General features: G+C 36.3%; 2 protein-coding genes and 2 long non-coding RNA genes across 4 annotated transcripts; 2 read left to right on the forward strand and 2 right to left on the reverse strand.

Annotated features, from left to right (window-relative positions):
- Positions 1-43: 43 nt before the first annotated feature.
- On the forward strand, positions 44-1,569 carry LOC145227826 (uncharacterized). Its single transcript, XR_013859988.1, has 2 exons — positions 44-522; positions 747-1,569. It is a non-coding gene; the product is annotated as an uncharacterized LOC145227826 (long non-coding RNA).
- A 1,743-nt stretch (positions 1,570-3,312) lies between these two features.
- Positions 3,313-5,252, reverse strand: LOC145230636 (uncharacterized). The gene is made up of 2 exons (XR_013860707.1): positions 4,347-5,252; positions 3,313-4,122 (listed from the first exon to the last, which is right to left on the reverse strand). It is a non-coding gene; the product is annotated as an uncharacterized LOC145230636 (long non-coding RNA).
- A 146-nt stretch (positions 5,253-5,398) lies between these two features.
- Positions 5,399-19,075, forward strand: LOC145228035 (ankyrin repeat and MYND domain-containing protein 1-like). Its single transcript, XM_080093008.1, has 18 exons — positions 5,399-5,941; positions 6,440-7,069; positions 7,130-7,426; positions 7,881-8,039; positions 8,329-8,546; positions 9,033-9,166; positions 9,603-9,786; positions 10,260-10,431; positions 11,632-11,781; positions 13,158-13,301; positions 13,426-13,533; positions 14,025-14,156; positions 14,399-14,551; positions 14,609-14,729; positions 15,701-15,887; positions 16,377-16,630; positions 17,034-17,304; positions 17,964-19,075. Exons 1-18 carry the CDS (start codon positions 5,678-5,680, stop codon positions 18,136-18,138), a joined length of 3,753 nt encoding a protein of 1,250 aa, XP_079949134.1. The 5' UTR covers positions 5,399-5,677; the 3' UTR covers positions 18,139-19,075.
- Positions 19,076-19,283: 208 nt separating this feature from the next.
- On the reverse strand, positions 19,284-26,933 carry LOC145228036 (ras-related protein Rab-6A). Its single transcript, XM_080093009.1, has 8 exons — positions 26,803-26,933; positions 26,327-26,385; positions 25,828-25,881; positions 24,173-24,278; positions 23,002-23,113; positions 22,850-22,943; positions 22,044-22,110; positions 19,284-20,974 (listed from the first exon to the last, which is right to left on the reverse strand). The coding sequence occupies exons 1-8, from the start codon at positions 26,864-26,866 to the stop codon at positions 20,901-20,903; spliced, it is 630 nt and encodes a 209-aa protein (XP_079949135.1). The 5' UTR covers positions 26,867-26,933; the 3' UTR covers positions 19,284-20,900.
- Positions 26,934-27,343: the final 410 nt, after the last annotated feature.

Consider the following 27,343-nt stretch of genomic DNA (forward strand, 5'->3'; position numbering starts at 1 on the left):
CGCCAACACCCTTTTAATTTTTTTTGTCATATTTCGATTTCTACACCCGATCCGTCTGGAAGTCCCCGATTAAAATCGGCTGTGTTACGCAGAATAATGCGTTTCTTATCGGGCGGGATTAGAATCTTTAGAACCTGTGTTATAACACAGCCCGATTGCGGACGGTTTTATCGGTAATGGCAGTGGAGCATTAAATTTGTTTTTTATTGGCAAATATTATTTTTGCTGTGATAATAATCGCAGGTAAATTGGGTTTTATATCAAAATGGCAGTTAATTGTAAAACAGCAAGACAAAAACAAATGCATTCTAAGCTGTGAAATGAATATGTTAAACACTAAAATGAGCCAAGAATCAATATTGAAGTACCTGATTGGCATCAAGGTTCTGGCAATGAAGCAATGCAAAGGGACCTTTCAGTGAGAAGAGTTTCCAGTTCTTACCTTTATATGAAGCAAAGTGAGGACCAGCACACTGTCATATGAGGGACTTGTAGATTGGATTTGAATTGAAATGATTCGCAGTAAGTGGCTGCCTTGTTACTGCCTTTCTAAACTCAACTCTTTCTGTATTTCTGGCTGATGTTATTTTGAATTTTTAGCACAGTTAAAACCCCCAATATTGAATATTAACTCTGTTTTATGACACTTAGACTGCTTATTGGTAGCTAAACTCAAGCCTCTTTTGTTTAACCCATAATTGTCAAGTCAAATGAGCATACGCTTTATCTTTATTTTTTTATTGCAGTTTACCATCCGGAAAAAATGCTTAAGCTTGAAAAAATCAACAGAAGCATTCCATATCAAAAAAATTGAAGAAAGTCTTTCATTGCGGAAGAATTTTGTCGACAAAAACAGCTCTCTCTTAAAGTGTCAGCAAAATCATTGATGTATACAACCTGTTACTTTCCTCACAGGAGAAAATTGTATGTCGAGATATGCACCACATACTTTAGTTTTACATGAATCAAATCGGAATATGTGTTATTTCTTTTCCACTGTTCTACCTGCCTGCAAGTTTATTTATTAGTTCTTATACCCAAATTAAGAATTTGTATTCAAACATTTGTAGGCGTTGATATTATTTTACCTCCATGGTGATTATGGTCTCATGTAAATTCTGAGAATGTTTTGCACTCTGATGTAGAATCAGTCAGTAAAAGTGATTCATCAGACATAAATTGAGAACCTCTAGTTTTGACCAGTAGTCTGCATGATAGCATGTTGTAACAATTGTGTGGTTCAACCTCATTTTCACATGATATCCGGTTTAATTTTCTTGATAATTCAGCAAATCATTACATTTTCAGCTGTACAATATTGTTTCACCTTTTTGTTTTATTTTAGTCTGTTTACTTAAATATCCTTGTTTAGTATGTAGGCCTACTATGCACTTGTAAATGCACTTTTTTAACTGACCAATCAACCAATTGCTGTGAATGTAATTATTTATTCTCTTCCCATTTATTTCTGCTTTCATATAACAATGGGACTCAACTTGAAAATGTTGAAGTGTGGAAATTGGGTTCATAAGGTGCTTTTTCCATCAATAAAGTGTTGTCCTCACTGTGCATTTGGTGTTTCATCGTTTTCATTAGTTCAGGCTTTAACGTGTTTGAGACCACTAACGGCTTGAGGTATATGGAAACGGTTTTTACACGCCAACTTTAAACAACATTCAGTAAACGCTTGCAAAATATCGTTAAAATCTGATCATAACGTCGAAAATGAGAGGCGCACATCATAAGCGAATACATGGCATAACCGCTTTAAAAATGATTTTTGCGCTGTCGAATTATGTAGCTTATAAAAGCTCCAGATGACAAACGGTTTAAGGTAAACGCAAACGGTTTTTACAGGTCAACTCTAAAATACATCCAGTAAAGCCATACAAAATATCGTTTAAATCTAATCATAACCTCGAAAATGAGAGACGTGCATCATAAGCGAACGCAGGGCATGACCGCTTAAAAATGATTTTTGCGCTGTCGAATTATGTAGCCTATAAAAGCTCCAGATTTTAAACGGTTAAAGATAAACACAAACGGTTTTCACAGGCCAACTCTAAAATACATCCAGTAAAGGCATACAAAATATCGTTTAAATCCGATCATAACCTCGTAAATGAGAGGCGTGCATCATAAGCGAATGCAGGGCGTGACCGCTTTAAATAAGATTTTTGCGCAGTCAACTAATGGTATACAAGCTCCAGATTTTAAACGGTTAAAGATAAACACAAACGGTTTTCACAGGTCAACTCTAAAATACATCCAGTAAAGGCATACAAAATATCGTTTAAATCTGATCATAACCTCGTAAATGAGAGGCGTGCATCATAAGCGAATGCAGGGCATGACCGCTTCAAAAATGATTTTTGGGCAGTCGACCAATGTAGCCTATAAAAGCTCCAGATTTTAAACGGTTTAAGATAAACACAAACGGTTTTCACAGGTCAACTCCAAAATACAGCTAGTAAACGCATACAAAACATATGGGTAGACCGCGCAAAAATCATTTTACAGCGGTCATGCCTTGCGTTCGCTTATGATGCACGCCTCTCATTTACGAGGTTATGATCAGATTCAAACGACATTTTGTATGCCTTTACTGGATGTATTTTAGAGTTGACCTGTGAAAACCGTTTGTGTTTATCTTAAACCGTTTAAAATCTGGAGCTTTTATAGGCTACATTGGTCGACTGCCCAAAAATCATTTTTGAAGCGGTCATGCCCTGCATTCGCTTATGATGCACGTCTCTCATTTACGAGGTTATGATCAGATTTAAACGACATTTTGTATGCCTTTACTGGATGCATTTTAGAGTTGACCTGTGAAAACCGTTTGTGTTTATCTTAAACCGTTTAAAATCTGGAGCTTTTATAGGCTACATAATTCGACAGCGCAAAAATCATTTTAAAGCGGTCATGCCCTGCATTCGCTTATGATGCACGCCTCTCATTTACGAGGTTATGATCAGATTTAAACGATATTTTGTATGCCTTTCCTGGATGTATTTTAGAGTTGACCTGTAAAAACCGTTTGCGTTTACCTTAAACCGTTTGTCATCTGGAGCTTTTATAAGCTACATAATTCGACAGCGCAAAAATCATTTTTAAAGCGGTTATGCCATGTATTCGCTTATGATGTACGCCTCTCATTTTCGACGTTATGATCAGATTTTAACGATATTTTGCAAGCGTTTACTGAATGTTGTTTAGAGTTGGCGTGTAAAAACCGTTTCCATATACCTCAAGCCGTTAGTGGTCTCAAACACGTTAAAGCCTGTACTAATGAAAATGATGAAACACCAAATGCACAGTGAGGACAACACTTTATTGATGGAAAAAGCACCTTATGAACCCAATTTCCACACTTCAACATTTTCAAGTTGAGCCCCATAGTTATATGAAAGCAGAAATAAATGGGAAGAGAATAAATAATTACATTCACAGCAATTGGTTGATTGGTCAGTTAAAACCTGCATTTACAAGTAGTACATACTAAACAAGGATCTTCAAGTAAACAGACTAAAATAAAACAAAAAGGTGAAACAATATTGTACAGCTGGAAATGTAATGATTTGCTGAATTATCAAGAAAATTAAACCGGACATCATGTGAAAATGAGGTTGAACCACACAATTGTTACAACATGCTATCATGCAGACTACTGGTCAAAACTAGAGGTTCTCAATTTATGTCTGATGAATCACTTTTACTGACTGATTCTACATCAGAGTGCAAAACATTCTCAGAATTTACATGAGACCATAATCACCATGGAGGAAAATAATATCAACGCCTACAAATGTTTGAATACAAATTCTTAATTTGGGTATAAGAACTAATAAATAAACTTGCAGGCAGGTAGAACAGTGGAAAAGAAATAACACATATTCCGATTTGATTCATGTAAAACTAAAGTATGTGGTGCATATCTCGACATACAATTTTCTCCTGTGAGGAAAGTAACAGGTTGTATACATCAATGATTTTGCTGACACTTTAAGAGAGAGCTGTTTTTGTTGACAAAATTCTTCCGCAATGAAAGACTTTCTTCAATTTTTTTGATATGGAATGTTCCTGTTGATTTTTTCAAGCTTAAGCATTTTTCCAGATGGTGAACTGCAATAAAAAAATAAAGATAAATTGTATGCTCATTTGACTTGACAATTATGGGTTAAACAAAAGAGGCTTGAGTTTAGTCACCAATAAGCAGTCTAAGTGTTATAAAACAGAGTTAATATTCAATATTGGGGGTTTTAACTGTGCTAAAAATTCAAAATAACATCAGCCAGAAATACAGAAAGAGTTGAGTTTAGAAAGGCAGTAACAAGGCAGCCACTTACTGCGAATCATTTCAATTCAAATCCAATCTACAAGTCCCTCATATGACAGTGTGCTGGTCCTCACTTTGCTTCATATAAAGGTAAGAACTGGAAACTCTTCTCACTGAAAGGTCCCTTTGCATTGCTTCATTGCCAGAACCTTGATGCCAATCAGGTACTTCAATATTGATTCTTGGCTCATTTTAGTGTTTAACATATTCATTTCACAGCTTAGAATGCATTTGTTTTTGTCTTGCTGTTTTACAATTAACTGCCATTTTGATATAAAACCCAATTTACCTGCGATTATTATCACAGCAAAAATAATATTTGCCAATAAAAAACAAATTTAATGCTCCACTGCCATTACCGATAAAACCGTCCGCAATCGGGCTGTGTTATAACACAGGCTCTAAAGATTCTAATCCCGCCCGATAAGAAACGCATTATTCTGCGTAACACAGCCGATCTTAATCGGGCACTTCCAGACGGATCGGGTGATTTCTATTACCCAAAATGAAAAATATGTATATCACAACAAAGAACACTATAACTTCATAGAGTTCTTTGATCACAACCACAACTTTTGGTACCACATGAGATAAGTAGCATAAAAACGGAGAACGAAAACGTATCGCGAGAAAATGAAAAATACATGACACATTGACACATCCACATGTATTGAAAGACTACTAAACTTACGTAACCATTAAATGTACAACTAATAAGAAGCATTGTGATGTCACAAATTAAACAATACGAAACTGAATTACGAGATCTTTTAACCGGGCTTGGTGTTGCATTTTAAAGTGTTAATGACATTAAACATGTGCCAAAAATTTATGACAGAACATGTGCCGCAAATTTTTAAACGATTTCTTCAAAAAATTGAAAAGCAACTTCAAAAAGATTGAACATCTTATAGTATTATTGCTATTTGCTTGTGATACCTAGTAGTAGTAGTAGTAGTTTGGTTGTTGCAAAAACAAGTATTGATAAACTAGTTACGGTTTTAAACAAAGGTTTCGGTTTTTCATTTTTTCTTGAACTGGGCGAATTTGGGTATTCCCCAGGTATTTTCAAGTTGCCATGTCGACCAGTGTAGCAACTTTCTCGAAAATTGTTGAGAGAATAACTTAAAATATTAGCGACTATAGGCAAAGCAAATATATAGTATCTTGTTATCTGTCACTGAAAAATTATAGTAACAGCTCTCCGTGTGGATATATTAGATTGCAACTATGTTTTGTAAATGTAGTGGCATTTATCAACTGTTTTTTTTTTGACAGAGACCGACACAAATTGCGGTGGTATAGGTAAATGCACAGTGAATAAGGGCTGTGGCATCAGTTATGCCCTCTAATTCGCCTGTGGAGTATTCCACCAGCGACACTATTTTAAGATTGAGTACATCTTCAACACAGTCAGTTGATGGTGATTCCAAAAATGTTGGAAAGTTTATTTGGCCATCAGGAGCAACTTACGAGGGTGAATTTTCATGTGGCTGTAGAAATGGCAAGGGAAGACAAACATGGCAGGATGGATCAGTGTATGAGGGTGACTTTGTAAAAGATATGCGACATGGCACAGGACAACACAAGTGGCAAAATGGAGAGGTAACAACTAAATTATTTTAACAGAAGTATACTGACTTTCTGTTATGTTAAAAATGGTCATAGGCTAGTTAAATACCAATTCATTAAATTCAGGGTTGGTAGCTGAGCATTTTAGGAAAAAATCTATGACACATCAAAAAAACATAGGGTTAATTGAAAGAGAGTAAAGTGATGCAAGTAATGCCCACAATTAATGCTACTAAAACCCTAGATCCAGATAAAAAGAGTTAGTGTATTGTAGGGCTGGACTTCAAGTAATGCACAGATAACAAACATGTACAAATAATCCAAGCAATCCAATTGGCCTTATATTTTAAATCAACTTTGGCACATAAACACAACAATTACTTGGCACATACAATGTCGTTTAACAAGTTTATTGTTTGTATTTTTGCATATCCTTGTAAACTATATTTAACCCAGCAAAATAGAGGTAAACGCCCCAACATTTAATTACCTTTTAAATAGCTTTTACAAACTTGACTATTTTTAATACAGGTGTATGAAGGCAAGTTTTTCAAAGATCACCGACATGGTTTTGGTTGTTACAAATGGCCAGATGGAACATCATATACAGGGACATTTTATCTTGACAAGAAAGAAGGCTATGGCACATTTCAGTTTGCCAATGGTGACTTGTTTGAAGGTTTATACAAGGAAGATGAAAGGTTTGGTCCAGGTGTTTTAACATACAGCAGTACGACCCCACAGTGCCAAGATGTTGGCATATGGCATAGAGAAAAACTGTTTAGACTTTGTATTACTGCCAAAAATGTGTTTTCCATGAAAGAGCACCCTGAGTATGAATATTTCCCTGAAGAAAACCACGCTCAAATTGACATGTCATCTGATTTCAATAATTTGCACGACCAGTTGGGAAAAGAGGCAGCCTCCTACACATTTTTAAGTGACAAGTTCAAATCTTTAATTGTGTCGGAAAACACAGCACTCCCGCCCGGCATAGAAAGTTACTCAAAGGACTTCGAACATTTGCCACAAACTCTTCAACATAAGCAGGAGCTTGATAAAGCATTTTTTGGATCAAAATATGACCTGGTAAAAAATGATGATTTAGCAGTTTTGGTGGCCACAAACAACACATCTATCCACATGCAAATTCAAAAGCATGTAAGTTACATTATTATGAACTAACTAAAAGAAACACATTTTTACAAGAGATTTTTTTAGATTTACAAACACCGACTAAATGCGGACTGTGTCAAGTTCAATGTGAAAGCAGTTATATCTGGCAAACGACTAAATAATTTTGGATCAAAGTCAGGAATTATTGAAGAAATGTCAATAGCCCTAATAGAACAGGCTGGATTGGGCAATTTCAGACAGGTCTATTCTATTTTGAAGTCGGGTTTGGTTGATGCAAATGTTATGGATTGTAAAGGCAGTGGAGCCTTACTGGAAGCTGCCATTAATTGTCACCATAAAGTTGTCAATCTGCTGCTGGATTGTGGTGCAAATGTTAATCAGGTTTGTAAAAGCAGATTTTTTACCTTATGCTAACCTTTTCCCATTGGTTATACATGTTTGATACATACAAATAACTTCATGGTGAAGTTGAATTCATTTTGCTTGTTGAATAAAAACGTATTGACACAATGTCACTGAACAATCACCAAGCCAGAAATAGTTACACAACCTTAAAACATTATGGAGCACAAAATCGTGGATGGTCCAATTGGTGGAAGATGGCTAAACACACAGCAGCTACACTGTATAAATTGGATTAGCCCACATTAAAGCAAATAATGACACAGTCAGTGTTATTATGCTGTTTGGCACATAAATTTTGTCATTGTCAGTAACTGTAGCAAGATGCTAAACCTGTGTTTTGATTTGGTTTAGTTTTTGTATTTTTATTATGACTTGTTGTTTAATGTTGTTGGCCATTATAAAGTGGTTTGTATTGTTTGATGCTTTACAGGTGACTGATGAAGCTGTATCAGCACTGAGTGCATGTCATGTGTTTTACTATCCAATTGATCACTTCAAGTACAACATTGCTGAAAAGTATGTGCAAAATCACAGAAGATCAGAAGAAAAAGAGAAGCGTGGGAGGCCAAGAAGTCCAGCCATAGACCTGGTAAAAAACAAATTTGACTTTACCTGGTGGTGGGATTCAAATGTTTTTTGTCAGTCGGTTCTATCACAAAAGTCATATTTTTCAGCAGGTTCTGTTACAAAAAGTCCATTGATAGTAACCAGTAATGCTAACCAGTGTGCTAAACTCATAAAATTTCGTAAGACGTTTCTATAGAACCGGTGCGAACTGGCTAAATCCCACCACTGACTTTACCGGACGTTTCATACAACTGTAATCTGTAAGGTCTGCTCACTGGAATTGTATTTGTGAAAAACAATTTCTTTTTTAGCTCATGAGAAATAGACGTCGCAGTAGCAGCAGTGGAGAACGCAAACGTCGCCGGTCGTCACAGTCACCAGACCGGGCATCTCCCGATTCTTTAATGAGCCGTCGAAAGACTATCGCATCTCCCGAACGACTAAGAATCGCAGGAAGGGAAAAATTGACACCAAGTCCTGTTAACATGGGCGAAACTGAAGCAATTGAGACATGCAAAAGTGATTTAAAGTAAGTGCAAATTAAGTACAAGTATTTCGAATCATTGATTTTAAAATTGTTTCCAAACTAGTATATGTTGTGAAGTATTCATTTTGCAGAATGTAACTCTTATCTCAGTGGTTTCCAACTTTTTTCAACAAATTCTATTCTTAACAATTCAAAACGTTTTTATTCCTACCTAATATAGTGCACAGTTGATTGTAACTCATACAAAAGTCATTTAAATTTGGATATTTTCTCAACCTCACGGGTCATTTTTCCAGCACTAAAGTATCTATTTTCTGTAAAAAGTAAATTCGTCCCCTCAAGTTAAAATTCCTCCCCATTTGGTAACCTCTGTCTTATCTCCTGTTTTGAGCTTGATGAAAATGTTGTGGGTATAAATGGCAAACATTACAAACTTATTTTGATTATTTACATTTACTACAAAAGCAGCTTCTGTCATCTCATTCGAGTTTTTCCTAACTTTTAAAGTTTGCTGATTTTGTTTTGCAGAATTAAAAAAGTTTTCAGGGACATCATGTCTGCTAAATCACAAGGCCGGAGCAGTGAGGCGAAAAGTTTCAACTTTGACCCTGCAGTGGATGATGTCAGTTCTGTGGATGCAAAAAGTCAGCATACCTCAAAAGGTAAACAAGTAATTCATCTAAAAAATACAAATTCATCAACTAAAAAATGAAAAAAAAACATAATAATAATTGTCATTGTGGCTCTCACCCGACTTATTACCATAAAAGCTACACTAGCAAAAAAATTAATGTTTTAAAATTTACTATTTAAAAAAAAATGGTCAAAAAAAAAGGTTGAGAACCACTGATGTAGATGCTATTCTGGTCAGAACATTAAAGTGGTTTAACTAAATTTCTCCATATAAAACTATGCCATATGTATTCCACCGATGTGAAATTATGTAAACATAGTCATATAACCAATTTGTCAAACATTTGATAACCTGAATTATTTTTAGCAAATGACTGTGGTTGGGATTTTTGTATTTTTGCAATTAAACAGATTATGCTATTAGCTGGATTTTTTTGTTCACCGACTTATACAGTGTAACTTTAGATGATCTGACTTTTGAATCTAATGTCAACATGGTGGAATACAACTTACAAGTTAGTGAGCATTTGATCGAACGAACTGCGACATTGTTGAGTCATAATCTACGTGCTGTCAGTGGGATATCTACTCGTGATGGAACGGCGATTAGACTAGGGACGGCAGCTGCTCTTGCTGTCTGGAAGTCTGAGTGAGTTTTAATGCACAATAACTTTATGTTTTTATGTGTGTTCCATAATTAGTTGGTAGTGTGTGCAAACAATAATGTTTGTTTGTTCTGCTTTTTTCCTCGGTGGGTGGGCAATGCCTAAAGATCTTATGCTCATAATGAGTCTACCGTCAAACTGCAAGTTTATTGAATCCAATTTTTTTATTTTGTTCTACACTTCAGTTGGACAAATTTTTCTGTACTTTTTTGCATGCTTTACCATGGCAACTATATTGTTTAGTTACATATGTGGTCCTAACTGTTATGTTTAAATCTTGTCTAATATTTATTGCAATAACAGGCCTATCGGGCCAGAGAACAACAACAGACTTGCCTGCTTTAGAACCAAGTTTTTTACTCAATTTAAACAACGAATCTCAACAAAGGACCAAATTCTATGTTCTACTAACAACATATCTTATATACAACAGTGACAAAAACAATATTGTCTAAAGGCACAAACAGTTGGAATCAATGATGCATCTGCTCATGAAACGTGGAGCTGACCCAAATATTGGTTCTGTTCCCTTTCCTTGCCTGTTTTTTGCTGTCAAAGCTGGAGATGTGGATGCAGTAAGGGTTTTACTGCAACATGGTGCATCTACCAACTGCCGTTTATCTGACAAGGTAACATAAAAGCAATTTAATCACTTAATTGTTATTGTTCCATAGCAAATATTTTTTGTTTTTTTAGTTGGTTGGTGAGTTTTTGTCCTATTATTAATGTATTTTTAGCAAATTGCATTTTGATTGTATTAATGAACATAAATTTAATACCGGGATCAGCCCCCAAAACATATGTGCATATACGCCTGGTGTACTATGATTTATCGTAAGCATGTTTATGTGTGTTAATCAATGTAACTTAACATACAGACAGTGCAGACTGTTTTGACCTGTGAGGTTTCATCGGTGCTGCTAGTGATAAGACATTATCCACCTTTAATATACTTTCTAACTCAGTGGTTCTTAACCTTTTTTCCTTGCTGCACCCCTTTCAAATCATCAACAAATTTTCGCACCCCCTGAGTTTTTGTATTTATATAGAATAGACCTAACCAACCTTAATGATTCAGCATCCCCGTACCCCCTAGGAACAGTTCTCGCACCCCTTGGGGATAAGTGCACCCCTGGTTAAGAACCCCTGCTCTAATTGATGTGGACACACTGAAACCGTCTTATAAGTCAACACAGTGTTCATTGTCTGCAGCTCATGTATCGTTGTTCAACACTTTTGCCTTTGAAACTTGATGTTGTATTTTAATTTGATATGTGGTGTAAGTATCTACACAATTGTAAATCATAGTATGCCAGGGCCTTTGGAGGTGTTAAACCGAATCAGCCGGTCACTAAACATTCCCACATGGAAAGACATGGGCTAGAAAAATCTCAGTTGCCATATGGACCAGTCATCACACAATTGTAGATTCATAACATTGTGACAGGGCTGATCACAGTTACGAATTTGTCTTCATCTTAACTGACACTGGTCAATCTGGCGATCCCCTACTACAAAGCTGACATGTGCAGCATAGTAGGCAGGCAATGGTGCTTGTGATTCAACTTTCGGCGGATTCTCCACTGAGCCTGCGTAGCTCAGTTGGTTGAGCGCAAGTCCCGGCAAGACTCGCGGGTTTAAATTCTATCACAGGCAAGATTTTTCTAGCCTACAGCTTGCCATATGGTGGTGAATGCTTGGTGACTGGCTGATTCAGTATGATGCCTTTAATAGGCTTGGCGTAGTGTACCATTGTGATGCTGAGATAAATTACTGTTATTTACATTGTGCATTGATTCAAAAATTCTTTTCATTTGTGGTTGTTGCAGCTTGGTGGTCTGACACCTTTACATATTGCTTCTGGCATCCGCTGTTCTGAGGGAGTGCCAATAGTCGAGTTACTCTTACATGCAAGCGCGAATCCAAACACCCCAGCACATGATGAAGATATTTCACGCGCTACTGGAACTGGTGGATCAGTAAGTCATATGTTATTTATTGAAGTTAATTAAAATGCTGTCTGCAGCTTATCATCTATTGGTTTGATGCTTTTACATTGATACTGTGACACTGAGCTCGCCTCACTTTGGTTCCCAAGCAGGTGTTTGACCATTGTGAGCTAGTTTACTATGTGGTTTATGCCCAGTTGTGGCATCGAACTGTTTTTTGTTTTCAGAAAACAACCCATGGCCAAGTTATGCTAATGCATATTCTAACTTTGCCTTAATTTGTTTTTAAATTAGTTTAAGCCAGTTAATTATTGGGTTTGTGTTATCATGAATAATAAAATTTTCAGTATATGAGTTGGCCATAAAATAGAAAAATCCAATAGTGTTGAAGCACCTGGAATTATTTATTAAAAAATATGCCATTAGTGGATTGCCAGATTACCACAAAGATAAAGTTATTTACCCTGCAAGGAAGAACAAAAACAACAAACAAATTGTCCTTACTTCAACCTTACTCTAGGTGTACACCATTTGTGTTGTAGGCCGGCGACATCAAATGGCAGAAATAAACACAGCTTTGTGGTTACATTGTGCCTTTGTCGACATGTAACTATAGCAGGGTCAGGTGATTTAATTACAAGCATAGAGTATGTTTTGGTTGAAACTTGATTTGTTTTGTAGTGCTTTGAGTAACTTACGTTTTGTGTTGGTGCCCCATGTTTTCTTTGTGATTCACTTCCTTTTTGTTTTTCTTGGCCCCAACAATGCTTATTCTTTGAAGATAATTATGATATCATCAAAGGCACTGAAGCTACACAGGCTATAATTATAATATCAAAGAATTTAGGCCCAAGCGATGCAAAAACATCTACATCCTAGCTATAATATTGTTTTAGTGCTATTGTGTCGCAATGATTACTTTAACCAAGTGGAATAAACCCAACTTAATATTTGTTAAAGTGCTTGAACTAGGTTTATTTAAATAAAGTTGTTTGATCACTTTTATCCACATTGGGAGGGCAACATCCAAATTTGTTATACTCACCATAAGTTCAACATCAAGCTGCTTGTTTTAGTGCAGGTCTCTTTGATTATTTTTTTTACTTTTTGCAAAGCTTTTGAGTATAATTGGGTTCAACTCATTAAATGTTACTGATTGCAGCCAAGCTGTTAAAGTCTTTTACTCAGGAAAACATGAGTGTCCTTTAGAACCACAACTATGTTACCATTAGGGTTGCCTTTACCATTCAGCCATCTTCATGTTATGTTATTAGTTCATCAACCACTTGTTCACAATATGGCACAACCCACTAAAAAATCATCTTAAAAAGACTAAAAAATTGCATGTTAAACACCTAAATATTGTGGTTGGTCAATTCCCAAACCGAAGCAATCATATTTTTTAGGAGAGTGGTGCATCTGAAAAACTGGTGAATCAGTTCAAATGGATGGAAACTGGCACACAGTGGGTGACACAAGGCCTCAAATTTGTGGAAGAATCAGGCAGAACCCCTTTACACATTGCTTGTGATCGCGATGACAACTACAGGGTAAATCTTTTGATTTTGTCATTTTTTATTACTTTCATAGAAACACTGTACAGACAAGTACTCTGGCAGTTATGTTTTTGATCAAATCATTACAATCAATATTAGGAAACTATGTTACTTTTAGGAAGCAAGGGAAATTGCAAACCTCTTGCTTGACAATGGGGCAAATCCAGATGTGATTTGGAATGGATATTCGCCATTGGCTCTGGCTATCGCATCAGGAAATGATTTCGTAGGAATTTAAAGTTAAAAATTGTTATGTCTGATGTTTGTATGAACCATTGAATGTATGTTAATGATAAAACCGATAAAACTTTTGTTTATTTTAACAACACAACAAAATGAATTATTGTGTGGTTCAGTTTACTGGTGCAGGTTAATGCATGATTTGACAAAACTTTGACATTAAAATTATGGCACTGCAAGGTAAAAATAAAGTTATGTTTGACAAAAAGGTTTTGGCATTACAAATATGGTAGTGTAAGTTTGTGGAAAATAATATTTGAAGAAAACATTTTTACCTTTAAACTTTGGCAATTCAAGGATGATAGTACTGTTATGTTTAAGAGAAAAAAATGTTTATTTGTAAAAGGTGTATTCAGCAACATCAAGGTTGGTGTGAATAAGACATAACGTTTATAACATATTAACAACCATGAAAATGAATTATTTTCCTTTTCAGTAACTTGTTTTGAGCTAAAAATGTTTTTTTTTTTTTTTCAGTGTATTGACGAGCTGTTGCACTTTGGAGCAGATGGAAGCTTGCCACTAACAAGAGGCATTGGGAGTGCTTTGTGTGTGGCTTCAAATCCAAAACATGAACACAGAAGAACTCCAGAAGGAAGAATCAGAGTGGTATGCTATGATGTATTGGCAGTGCGTTTAGTCATGATCCACCAATTGTGCCCTCCACTGTTTTGTGCTTCATATTGTTGCAACGTTGTGCAGCTATTTCTGGCTTGGTGATTGTTCAGTGTATATGTCGCTATGTTGTCTTTCACCAAGCGAAATAAACTGAACTCCATTTTATTAATACAATATTGATTTGTTACCAGTTGCCTTTTAGTGCAAACATGTTTCAATACCTTTTGCTTCAGATTGACAAACTTGTGAATGCTGGAGCTAACATCTTGGTTCCAGTAACATACGGCTCAAAGGAACTGACTGGCACAGTTGTGGATTATGCACATTGGATGTTCTTTAGAGATTCAAGGATTGCTCATACCCCTTATCATGCTCTATCTGTCAAGGTAAGCCACATCCATTTCCGTTGTGTTTCTTGTACAAATGTCTTTTGTTTTGATTAGGAACGTGAAACATACAATGCCAGAAAACGTCTTTTATCTCACCTTGGTTCCTTGTTGCGCCACGCTGCAGTGCTGGTGGAACGCGAAAGATTGAAACAAGAGACACACTATGGAATAAAAAGTATTTGCTTATTTTTTTTATGTTTTTTTTTTTTACCCAGTTTTCAAAAAAGCAGTCACACAGTGAAAAAGTAAAACAGATTGTATATCGACTTAAAAGTTGCCAGTCAATTACAGAAACAAAGATGAAAGCAGATATGTTCAGAATCAACATATTGTCAAGGGTATTCATTTGTGTATTAGGTCATAAACAAAGAGCAGTAACAAAGATATGAGTTGCAGATTAGACATAAAGTCTTGCTTTAGTAAGTGAGCAGTAAGTGTTGAGACCGATTTACGGTATGGTACTTCTGTGTGCAGCAAAGATCTTGCTTTACAACTTGTGGCAAGAGCAAGATAAGGCGTCCAAGCTGGAAAAACAGAGAAGAATTAAGATGAACAAATCAGGGTCACAGTTGCAAAAAACGTAAGTCTAAATAGTTGTGTCCTGTGTATTTTAACTGAGGTAAGTAAAGAATAGAATTGATAGGCGGACAAAGACAGCAAGACTGCAAAATTGTTTTGGAGGATTCTAAAAACTTGTTGTACATTGTTATTTAACGATAAAAGATCTGGTCCAATGGTTTTCAAGGCATACAATTTTTAATCTATAAATCATCAGTGCAGTTACGGCTCTACAGATTTTTAAAAGTACAGTAAATCTCGGTTAATCTAGGAACCTTTGGACCAAAACATTTGTCCTGATTAGGCGAAGATCCGGATTAACCGATGCCAATTAGTTAAAGCCTTAACCACATTACATGTCATTTGTACCTCAAGTTTTGTCCTATTTAGGCGAAGATCCGCATTAACCCATGTTGATTAGAAAAAGCCTTACCATATTACAAATCATTTGTACCTCAAGTTTTGTCCTATTTAGGCGAATATCCATGTTAACCGAATCCAGTTTAACCGAGGTTTACTGTATTCTGTTGCTACAAAAAGGTTTAAAACGTCTGATCAAGTCTAACTCTTCTATTTTGTTGCCTGTAGGCCAAAGTCCGAGCCGCGACGGGCGATTTCTCTACACTGGAGCTGGGGCCGACATCGCAGTGACGAGCAATTTATCAACCCCACAGACTTATTCAAATCAAGAAGCGCACGGGCTTTCGTGGGGAAACACAGCAGTTAGTCGAGTCAGTTTTGTTCGTCCTGGATACCATGAACAAACAGATGATAGGTAAGTGCTAAAAAGGTTTGACAATTTGGAGTTTTTTGTTCTTGATTGGCATCTGTAATGTTTTTTGTTATATTTCTTGTGGCTAGAAAGAACGTTTTTGGCGATGAGTATACACAAAAGCGCACTGAAAAGTGATGGAAGTATCTTAGAATAATTCTCTTGTCGCAACAACCCAATATTTTGTCAACATTAATTTCGTGGCTGGTGACTGGTGGCATGCTCTTCACCCTGTATACTAGAGTTGTAAGGTTTTGGACTTTACTTTGTATAAAACAGACTTGATTCCAGGCTGAATTTGCACCTGACATCATTTGTTCCACAATTTCTTTGAGCTGTTGGACTTCTACAGTCTATGTTTTAAAACAAATTCAAGTTTGGACCTAGTTTCGGGGTTGTACTTTTGGGTTTGGAACGTGTTTGAGTCCCAATTTCGGGTCCTTTTATAACTCTATTATAGATTATGTACTATACTGTTCTATTTTTTCATAGAAGCGCCGGAGTTAAATCTGCAATGGACTCGAGCAGAGAAGCAAAAGAAACAAGCAAGTCTGGGAAAAAGAAGAAACGGTTACAATCAGGTCCAATCAGAAAACCACTTTTCCGCTATTGTTACGACTGTGGACGTTCGGTTGGTGTCCGTCTGACCTCGTGTTCCCGTTGCCACGAAGTTTTCTACTGTAGTCGTGCTTGTAAGCTGAAGGCTTGGGAGGAGCGTCATAAGGATGAGTGTCTTCGCATTAAAGGTAAAGTTAAAGATTCAAGACTTGTTAAGTAGAGTTTATTTCGCTTGGTGAAGACATAGCGACACAATAGCACTAAAACAATCACCAAGCCGGGAATAGCTGTGCAAGGCTGAAACGTTGTGGAGTGCAAAATAGTGGACGGCACAAATGGTGGGTCATGAAAGACTATAAACGCGCTGCAGTTACACCGTTGGTGGTATAAATTTGTCACGGTCATGAATAAAAATTGTTTGCAGCACTGACATAAAAAACTTCGTCCCCGGGAGCGTCCTGGGTTCGAACCCTGTGAAAAGAATGTGCACAGCCCTTGAAAACACAACAGGTCAAAAACAATATGGTTAAGGGTTAAACAATATTTCATTGCTTCAGACACACAGTCTAAAAATTTCTTTTTCGATTCTAGTGTACCGCGAGCAAAGCCCTTTGCCAACTCCATCGGAAATAGCAGCCCTTTTCGCGGACCGACAATTAGATGAAACCATCGAAAGAGCGAACTTGAAAACAACTTCAATCGTGGACACAATCCTTAACCAACACTTGACGGTTGCCGAGGAGAACGCGCTTATTCTCTCGCGAAAACCTATGTTCGGTTCTCGGGGTACTACCAATCGCTGGACGCGTTCCCGAGGCCGTGACAGCTCCAGCAGAAGGGCTAAGAAGGCTGCAAGTGGCAGGTGGGAGCCCTGGCCTAAAAGATATTGTTGAAAACTGTGCAGGAATGTTTTTACAACCGTTAGGTGACAATTTGAAATTTACGGCCTATCTCTCGTCACCAGCTGCACTGATGAGATCCTATAGTTTGAAACAGTGTGCACTGTCTGCAGCTTATAATGAAGCTTGTTTAACACCAAACATTGTGGAATTTGGCAAATAACGTGGATTAATCCAAAGACCTATTTCTTTTTTAGACTGGTCTACTTGCTGGCCTGACTGTACTTAGATTGGTAAACGACTGGAATCGATGCCATTTTTGTCACATTTGGTTGAATCTTGCAGTCATTAACCATCAACTAGACTTAAACTCGGCATCGTTTTGCGAATAACTCGGTGGTAGTAATTAAATTTGCAAATAGAAATCCAAAATGCTACAATTGACTCGCACATCAATATTTTTCATGTTCAAAGCTGCGATAACAAAAATACAAACATTATTTCAATTTTGACATTCATGGAGCCATTGGACTCATTTAGGCCATGGTGATTGCGTCTTCTATCGTTGGGCATGGTTATCACATTTTATCTTCTAATTGGTGCAGTTATCTCCTTGTAGTGTAGAATGTAGATTGAGTAGTGTACGGAAAAGTTTAAAAATACTTTTCGTTGTTGTTGTTAGATCTGGACGTACGACTCACACGAGCAACACAAAGTCGCACAGCTCTCCGACGCGCCAGAGCATGGCAAAAGTTGGTTCAAAGACGAGAAGAAAAGTGGGAAAAGAAGTGGAATTTGGAACAACTGGGCTGACACTACATGAACTGGGTATCACAGAAAACTACAGCTTCAATTAATTCTATCCACTAGTCCGAGTTCACAGCATATAATTAGGAAATCTTTCAGTTAAAAGAACCAGCACTCTTTGCTTCATTTTCGCTCCATATAGTATCTTTTGGGTGAATGTAACTAGCACTATTTGCTACATTTTCGCAGCATGTCATTTGGAAATCTTTTTGGTGAAAGCAACCAGCATTTTTACTTCATTTTCGCTGCTCGTTCGTTGCAGATTTAATCCCTTGCTAATTTGTGCCACTTGTTTTTGTCGGGTTGTATTACATTTATCAGACTTTTAGCTATGTGGTCCGCTTTTTCAATTGCTATTATACCTATATTGTTGCCTAGCTTGTAATTTATTTTATTCGTCAATTTGTTAGGCTTTTAGCTATGTGATCCGCTATTTTAATTGTTGTTATACATGTATTGTTGCCTAGCTTGTAATTTATTTCATGCTATCTCAGATTATAGTACCGCAACAGTTTCAAGTGTACCTATCACCGATATATGTGTTATATATAAAACGCAGTCAAACCACATTAGGTAAAAAAATGCGTTTTAAACAGTAAACATCTGTAGCCTTGGCAAAGGTACGTATAAGAGATTTTGCTTTACCTTGCAACCATTCTCTACCTTTCACTGGCCCTCTACCTAATTTTCAATCCGCAATGAATTTGAAATTTGATTTATGTGACATTTCAAGATTTCCTACTATGAGATTTTTTTCGAAATTGATTTCAAAACGTGCCAATAATTCACGTGCCAAAATGTTGATGAATTTAAATCCACCTAATATTTTTAATGAATCATAATTTATTACTTAGTATTGTTTTGTGTTTGCATCTAGAACCTAGTATACATGTACTCGTTAAATGATATGCTGTGTTTCACTGTGGTAAAATATATGTGTCGTTTTTTTCATACTCTTTCACATTAAAAAATAGACCATGTTCACAAGCAGTAGGTCTACCTGTTAAAACGTACTTTACTACACAGATATCTTACTAGGATGCAATTAATAACTTTGCCTTCCAGCAAACCATAAAGACCAATACCTTGTCCAGGGTTTGCGTTTTGACAGGTAAACGTTATATTCGACCAGTCAAAATAGCCTAGTCACATTTTGTGGAACCCAAGACATTGTTTTTACACAGTGAACAGGCAACACGATTTGATAATTTTAATACAGGGTTCTTTACACACAACGTGTCCATGTAATGCTTAATAAGCGAATATAAATATCATGACACTACGTAAACGACACGTGAAAACACGGTGCGCTGATCCGACTTTCGAAATCGCAGTTTAAAGCAGGAACTGGTGCTTTGATCAGAATTTGCGAAAAACGGGGACATTTTCGGATGAAAAACATAAATTACGTCATCAAAGTGACGTGCAAGACAGAGAACATGCACACAGGGATCAATTGCCCAAGTTTATCAATTATTGATGTGTACTTTGCTGCGCGTGCATCTTCAAACCACGTGACCAACTGAGTTTCTCTTGGCTTTTGCTTTTCAATTATTCATTGTGAAGCCGTCGATCAATGGAACTTGCGTGTCTCAAAAACGAAAAGCAATGAACTTGGACTTGTGTTTTCGAGGTTGTGAGGGTTTGTACACGTTTCGATTTGTTTTTACAAGTTTGCAGGCGACCTCCAAAAACTGATAGGAATAATAACCAGAGCTGCAGCGGGCCTGAAATTGGGGCCGAATCCCCCAAAAAGCCAAAAACGGACCGAAAACCCGAAATTTTGGTCAAATTAAGGCCAAATTAGGCCTGAAATTTTAATTATGGTGGAATTTTGACAAAATTGTGATCAATTTTGAAGACATGCCCGAATCAAGCCAGTTTGTTTTTCAAACTAAAGTCCCCAAAACGACCCGACTTACAACTCTGGGGATAATATTAAAAGCGAAAACGTAGATAGCACCGAAAACGCGACGGTTGGGCTGTGTTTACTGCACAACCACTAATATATATGTAGACATTATATATAGACAACAGAGCACGAACGACGACTTAGAAAAAAATGCGTTTGCATCTCAAACTAGCTATATTGGACCCGAAGTACACGTACATATATATATGTCTGTTCAACACAAAAACGTCGCACTTGTAGGCTATCAGTTATACGCGGCAAATGTGCTGGGAACTGAATGCGGCACAAAATGGCTGCGAACGACAAATACCGAAGTAAGTAAAGCTGTTGGCCAAAAAGTAAATTACAAATCTATACATCACATCAATTCAATAGGAAAACAGCCCTCGTTGCGCCTACGTTTAAAACGTCGTTATTATGTGAGCTTTTGTGCATAAACCAGTAACATGTAGTTTAATAGACGCCCCAAAGCTCAGAAATTGTGACTTTTAAATCGGTTAAAGTTATCAATGCAATATAGTACAGAAGGTTGAAGTATTTTTCAATTGAATTATTTTTAAATTGATTTTTTTTATACATTTAGCTATAGTTGAGAGCATGACGGTAGCATTTAAACGTCAAATAAAGGCATACAATGCAGCATTTGGTTAATAGGGGGCATCCATTGCCGAAAAAAACGCGTTACAATAGACTAGCAGTACCAAAAAACACACATAGGGCGCCGCGTGGCTGCAGCCCTGACATAAACATTGGACGACAAAAGGCGATTAAAAGTGACTTTCCGTGTCTTGCATTGGCAACCCAGAATGGTAAAGGGTCGCCATAGCAACGAAGTCTATATCTGAAGTTTCGTCTTGGGACTTACAGGTTCTGGGAAGCTGGGCTTGGTGGAATAAGGCTTCAGCATCCGCACATACTTTCTGACGACTGTGTGGTCTCCGTTTGCGGTTTTCGTTCCAATATGACTTCGTCCACTATTGTTTGATGGGGAGGGTTAAGAAAAATATGACATAATGCTGCTTCTTTTCATTTTCATGCGATATATTTTAAGTTGTTAACAAACGAAAAGTGCACCAAGTCTTAAAGGTACGTGAAGTATATCTGAATCATAGTACGTCAGGACCACTGAAGGCGTTATACCGAGTCAAGCCGGTCCCCCAAGCATTCCCACATGATAAGGCACAGGCTAGAGAAAAATCTAGCTATGATTTATAAATGAGTATGCCGTGATCGCTGGTCTACATGGACGCTTCAGGGCTGATCCCAGTACGTGTGTATGCTCAGCGTAGTAAGTCTATTTGAAAATACACCAAACCCTATCAGGGGCATTATACCGTTCGCTTACCCAAGTTTTCTATGAGGCAAAGCATAAACTAGAAAATTTGAAATCCGTCTAGCCTGCGGTGGGATTCGAACCCACGACAAGAGCCTATTCTACAGTTGTGAACTGATTTGGCGTTTTTATTTTAACAAGCAATTCAATTACAAAATATAAAGTAGCATTGTTTAGCATTGAATTGGAACGTAATTATTCCTTTATTCCTAATTTTACGTGGATGGTTAAGAAAGGCTAAGGGTTTTGCGATTACACTCCAAACCATTTCGTTTTCACTTTCATAATAGACTCAATAGAAGCTTGTTTGCCTTGCCAAGGTCTTGGCCAACCTTTGTACCTTGGAATAAGGTGCACTGCATGACAAGCGGTTCGTCAATGCTTTCCTTTGTACACTCGTTTTTGTGGTATTTACTAAAGATGGGATCTTACCACGAATTACAGCCTTGCGGCAGGAGCTTGCTTTGTTAGCAACGTAAGCAGGTAAACAGCGTGTGGTATTGCAGTACTGACATAAGGCAAGTGAATTTTATAAACCAAATGTTACTCGCTAGGTTCAAAATAAATGATAAAAACCCTATAATGAACTTTGTGTCTTAAGAACCAATGAATTAATGTTTTGTTTTTGGATCATATAAGGAGGGTATATAAGTATGAAAAAGCAAAAACAACTTTAGTGCTGGACCCATAACATCGTAATAAAAGGATACTGTCGTTCTTTTCCTTGTCCGGGGAATTTTCCATGCCTGGCAAAGCAGCAGCAACTCGGCGGAACAACTGCACGAAAGAGAACAATCGATTTATTTGCAAAGTCACAAGGTTTAAATGGGAATAATAAATTTTTATGTCAGAAATTTTCACGCGTTGGAGGAAACCCCATCAAGCAAATTTTCCGCAACCAAGACTGATTTGTGTTTAATGTTAACACAATGTACAACCATTCATAAAACGGTTTGTGTATCTTATGTAAGGTACTCTTTAATCGACAAAATAAAAAGCACCGTGTGTATAAGAAAAGGATTTGTTGTAGAAAACTCCACAATCTGGGAGAAACCCTAAAAAGGTCGGTACCTTCCGTGACCAAAACTAACAGTGAAAAACATATGGCTCAATTGAGCAATGCAACTTTCCCTACAAAAAACGAGGTGTTGTTTTGCTGATGCTGCAAAAAAGTCACTTGTCACGTGACTTTATATTTTTCAGACGCAACGTTTTAATTGTTAACAAAAATAGAAATAAAATTTGTCTACCCTTGTGTGTGTAAAGAGCAGATAAGGTATTGTTGATGCTTATATTTTTAAATAAAAGATGTAGGCTTCTTAGGCACAACATACAAAGACAAATTAGGCATCAACAATTCACTTTAAATATCTCTAAAACTGCCGTGTAGGTGTAACGATGCAAAAAATAATTCAGTTTGCTTAGTCAAAAAAAAACATCGTGTTGAATTTTTTCATGTAGCGCTAAAGTCAGGACTTTGATCCCTCATGGCTACTTTGAGTGAGACAACACTTACCTGTTTTACATTGTAACCCGTTTTGGCGCTTGTCTCGATAAACATCACATTTAACTCCTTTGCCTTACGTTCCCCTTCCTCTATTGAAACTTGCCTGTAAAAAATACGGTGGTTGAAAAAAGTTAAAAAAAACAGCGGAGCACTGAACCTACCTCTTGTCTGATAAATCGGTTTTGTTGCCAACCAACATAATGATGACGTCACTGCCTCTCTCGGTGCGTACGTCATCAATCCATTTTGAGGTTTGTTGGAAGGAGTTGACATCTTTAAGACAAAAATACAAAACATATAAAACACTGTGATATAAGGAAGAAGTTTAGACCAGTGTTTCTCAAACTGTGTGCTGTGAGAGATCACAGAGTGCACCATGAAATATTTGTTATTTTTTCAAGTGCAAAACCTCACTGGAGTTTTAGGAGAAGTGTGGGGTGCATGACAACGTTTGAAAGGTCATTTATTTCTTATTTGTCAGAAAAAAGGATCTCTCACACACAAAAGTTACAATATGACCTGACAACTTTGGGCCTGCAAAATTTGCAGACAGAAAAAATACTGTAGTATTGTGCCACATGCTTGAAAAGTTTGAGGACCACTGGTCTAGATAGTAATATCACAATTATTTAGATAACTTGTAATTGCTGTAATTATGTAATGTCTGCAATTATTTTGTGATTCTGTGTTTCTGAATCATGAGTCACCAACCAACAGCATATAAGATATTTTTCCACTGTAAGCTGCTTTCAATATATTTTAGTGTGTCTGCTAGCAGCAACTGCTTGTGCTGCAACATGCATTTGTTTTCAGAGCTTTTAGCAATAATATTTACATCAAAACATCAACTTTCCGCTAGGAATAGGAAAAGTGGCAAAGTCAATGAAATTTTTTTCAACCAGTTATTAAGGAAAAAAAATATTACAATGTGACATACACAGTATTAAGGCCCACCTAAAAACTTATCCGACAACTAAAAATTGTTTAAACAGATCGAACAGGTCACCGTTGTAAACATTTGTGTGTAGGTATAAAATTTAAAAACAGAAAATACCTGAACCTGTTCTCTCACTCTCATACATGTAAATATATAAGCAATGGGCCCTAATACTTTTAGGTTCTTACATAGACATACATAGCAAGTTTACCAACCACTGTAAGTCGACATACAGATGCACCTAAAGTTAAAACATGAAGTTACTGCAATTTCAATTTTTTAAGCAGTTGTGTATCTGATTTCAGACACAGACTTGTTAGACACTTATAATTAGATGCAAATGACAAAACGGGTTAATTAATTTATTGCCATTTATTAGCATACAGTCGGCTTACTGGTAATGTCGTAAACCACTACAGCAACAGTGGAGTCTCGAATGTAACTTGGAATCAGACTTCTAAATCTTTCTTGACCTGCAGTGTCCCACAACTGTAGCCTGACCTGGAATAAGAGTTTATGTGGTCAATATGGATAGCATACTATCATAATTACGAAAAAATTACTGTCTTGGTTTAATTTGACCTTATGCATTATAGTTCTAATGTTCAGTAACCATTCATCTGTCATATGTACAAATTAACATCAATTATTTATCAAAGATACTGCCAGAAGAATGGAATAATCCGCAATAAACATACGACCAAAACGATGGGAGATACCAAAAAACCTTTTATGTTGTATGAGTGTTTGTTTCCCTAATTTACTTGTTATAAAAATTAGATACTTGTTATAAAAATTAGATACCATAAAGTTTTTTCACAAAAGTTTAAAAAAACTGCGCTTTTTAACTCCATGGATGATCTACCACCATTTCAATATCTCAAAACTAAGAGTGCCAGCACTCAGCTACCACACAAAACACTCAATGTGGCTGGGGATTTTAGAACTGTAATATTGTATCTAAAGCAACAAACCAATCACATGCAACACTGCGTGTGAAATTATTTGCAATATTGGGTTTGGATTGTGCAGTGCGAAGCAGTAGAAAAACTTAGCAAAATATATGCACTGCAGTTTGAAAGTAAATGTATCAATAGTTTAAACATACAAAAAGCAATGTTAGGTACAGGTACGGAAGTAAGTTGAACAGTAAACACAAACAGTATTTGCCATAGCACAGTAGTGCAACCCCTTTTAACCATTTTCCAAATTCATAAAACTACAACCAGTATATAAGTGGAAAATGCTACCTCATATTTATGTTATCTTAAAAAAGCAGGAGAACACTCCTTGTCCTTAATCTTGGGGTCTTAGTCTTAATGATAAGAGAAAAGCATGTCCCTTTAGCACAGCAGATTATTGTTATTACTTCTTAATGTCCATTCAAGAAGATCAAAAAATCTTTACAACCAAATGTTTCAAAAAAGTATGTGTTTGAGATTTGCTTTATAAAAAGGTGATTCATTTTTTCGAAAAAAAACACAAAAACTTGTTTCTTGTAAGTTAAAAAAAACAAATGTAACTTCAGACAAGAAATTGACGCTGTTTTATTACATGCTGTCAAATCAGATTATTGATTGACTTGTTTTCTAGGGGACTAAAACTAATCAATATTTTTTCCTTAAAAGCATTTATACTTGGCCTGCTTTAGTTTTTAGCAATTACAAGTTAATGTATTTACATTCCACAGGGATTTTTCAAATTGTAAAGCGAGAAAAAACAAACCCTGGACATTGATGGTTATTTGTAAACCAATTTAACCACAAAAGAACGTCGAAAACAAACTAAAATAGCTAAAACAAACAAAGTTTGATGCTGATCAGCATAACTAGTAAAGACGGATTACGAAAAAGTATGCATAATGATTGAAAGTATAGAATTACTGACAACAAAAAAGGAAAAAAAAAACTTTGCACCACATTTATTTTTCGTTTTTTTTTTAAACTAATAAACATATGTTTTTTGCAATGAGAATGTCCACATGTACAACTAGCCTCCCTATCTATATGTATCATAGATGTGGCTTTAAAATAATCTTTAAACTACTTACGGTTCGATCTTCCAGGTACATTGTCTTCGACAAGAAATCAATTCCAATGGTGGCCTGTAAAAAATTTACTCAATTTGTGTTTGGACTTTGGGAAATGTTTCATTTGCATGCCGTTATCACCACACATTAACTGTAACTGTACATTCGCTAAACACAAATCAATGCACTGTTTTTAAAAACAATTTAATCAGTGCTCAAAACCAACGACACAGGGACACAACTGCACAACAACTAAAGGAGTAAAATACCTTTGACTTTACGTAACATCGGAAGCAGATAGAATAAAACAATAATATGAGAAAAATGTGGTAACCGCAAAAAATATAAATTTGATTTGAAGCACAACTAACTTTTTTTTTTGGACACAAGAAATTTGTTAAAAAAGAAACAGTCAAAAAGGAAGACAGTTTTGAGCACATGTTCTTATGGTATTGTATTGGCATTTTCGAATGCAGACTGAAAACAGTGCATTGACAGAAACAGACAAGTTTAAACTAACCTGATATGTGTTATCGAAGCTGTCATACATAAACCTTGTAATCAACGAGGTTTTTCCGACTGAAACAAAAATTTAAAAGTTTTTAGTGCTGTTGCAAGTAAACTTCTACTTAGTAAAATTAAACATTAGGCCCATCTGTTCATAATTTTGAATTTGACTGTTTGGGACCAGGATTACAGTAAATGACATAACTTCATAATGGCTACAGACTAAACCGGGAAATTTATCTGCAGTTATGAACATTGCATGCATTTGTCCTTGGACAGGTTTTTAAAGCTGTTTGCTTCTACAGAGGCATAAGATACCCAAACTGCAATGCACATGTTTGGTAATCTATTCCTTTGTGAACTTAAAGCGATGTTCAAAGTCCAAAAAATTAGTAATAACATGTACATCAATTAAAAAGAGAGAAATAATAAGTCTTATGTTGCATTGCATGTTTGTTTCTTTTTTACAAACAAACTATCATCACTTACCACTCTGCTCTCCAAGAAAAACAAGTTTAAATTTTCGCAGCGGATTTCCAAAGTCACTTGTCATTTTGCACTTGTTTAGTTTCCGTTAGTGTCAAATTGTTACAAAAAATTGCACACTCTAAAAAAAGCCAAAAGTGCATGCCACTTTGTTTTAATTTGCACATAAAACACAATAATTGTACACTGTTCAAACTTTCACTAGTGTTGAAGCCCTTTTAACCAGTCTGCCAGCTACACGCCAATTTTTTAGGGTTGCAGATAGAAATTTCACAGCACACCAAAAAGGCAAGTAATTATCCTGCCTTGACCCATATCACTTGCTTTACACACGCTGAAATTGGTCTTGCACGCAGGATATGTTGGTCCTGCACAACCCTGGCATGTTAAGAAAAAACATTTGACGCTTTTAATGAAAAAAATCAAAATAAACGTTTTATGAAATGATCAAATAGAATTTTTTTGTGGGGCCTTTTTTGTTTCTTCCAACACTAAATGTAAAGGTAAAACTGTGCATGTTGCAAACATTTTTGCTCTTCAAATA

Source organism: Phallusia mammillata, chromosome 5 (assembly GCF_965637545.1).
Source record: "Phallusia mammillata chromosome 5, kaPhaMamm4.hap1.1, whole genome shotgun sequence".
Lineage (NCBI taxonomy): Eukaryota > Metazoa > Chordata > Ascidiacea > Phlebobranchia > Ascidiidae > Phallusia > Phallusia mammillata.

What these genes read in the sequence shown, in the direction of transcription:
- LOC145228036 (XM_080093009.1), bottom strand. Translation starts at nt 26,866, where the DNA reads ATGACAAGTGACTTTGGAAATCCGCTGCGAAAATTTAAACTTGTTTTT. An exon ending in CGGGTTACAATGTAAAACAG is followed by an intron (nt 22,111 to 22,849) that starts GTAAGTGTTGTC and finishes TCTTTCGTGCAG; the next exon opens with TTGTTCCGCCGAGTTGCTGC. An exon ending in GGACAAGGAAAAGAACGACA is followed by an intron (nt 20,975 to 22,043) that starts GTATCCTTTTAT and finishes ATCAAACAATAG; the next exon opens with TGGACGAAGTCATATTGGAA.
- LOC145228035 (XM_080093008.1), top strand. Translation starts at nt 5,678, where the DNA reads ATGCCCTCTAATTCGCCTGTGGAGTATTCCACCAGCGACACTATTTTA. An exon ending in CTTGCTGTCTGGAAGTCTGA is followed by an intron (nt 9,787 to 10,259) that starts GTGAGTTTTAAT and finishes TATTGTCTAAAG; the next exon opens with GCACAAACAGTTGGAATCAA. An exon ending in ATCGCGATGACAACTACAGG is followed by an intron (nt 13,302 to 13,425) that starts GTAAATCTTTTG and finishes TGTTACTTTTAG; the next exon opens with GAAGCAAGGGAAATTGCAAA.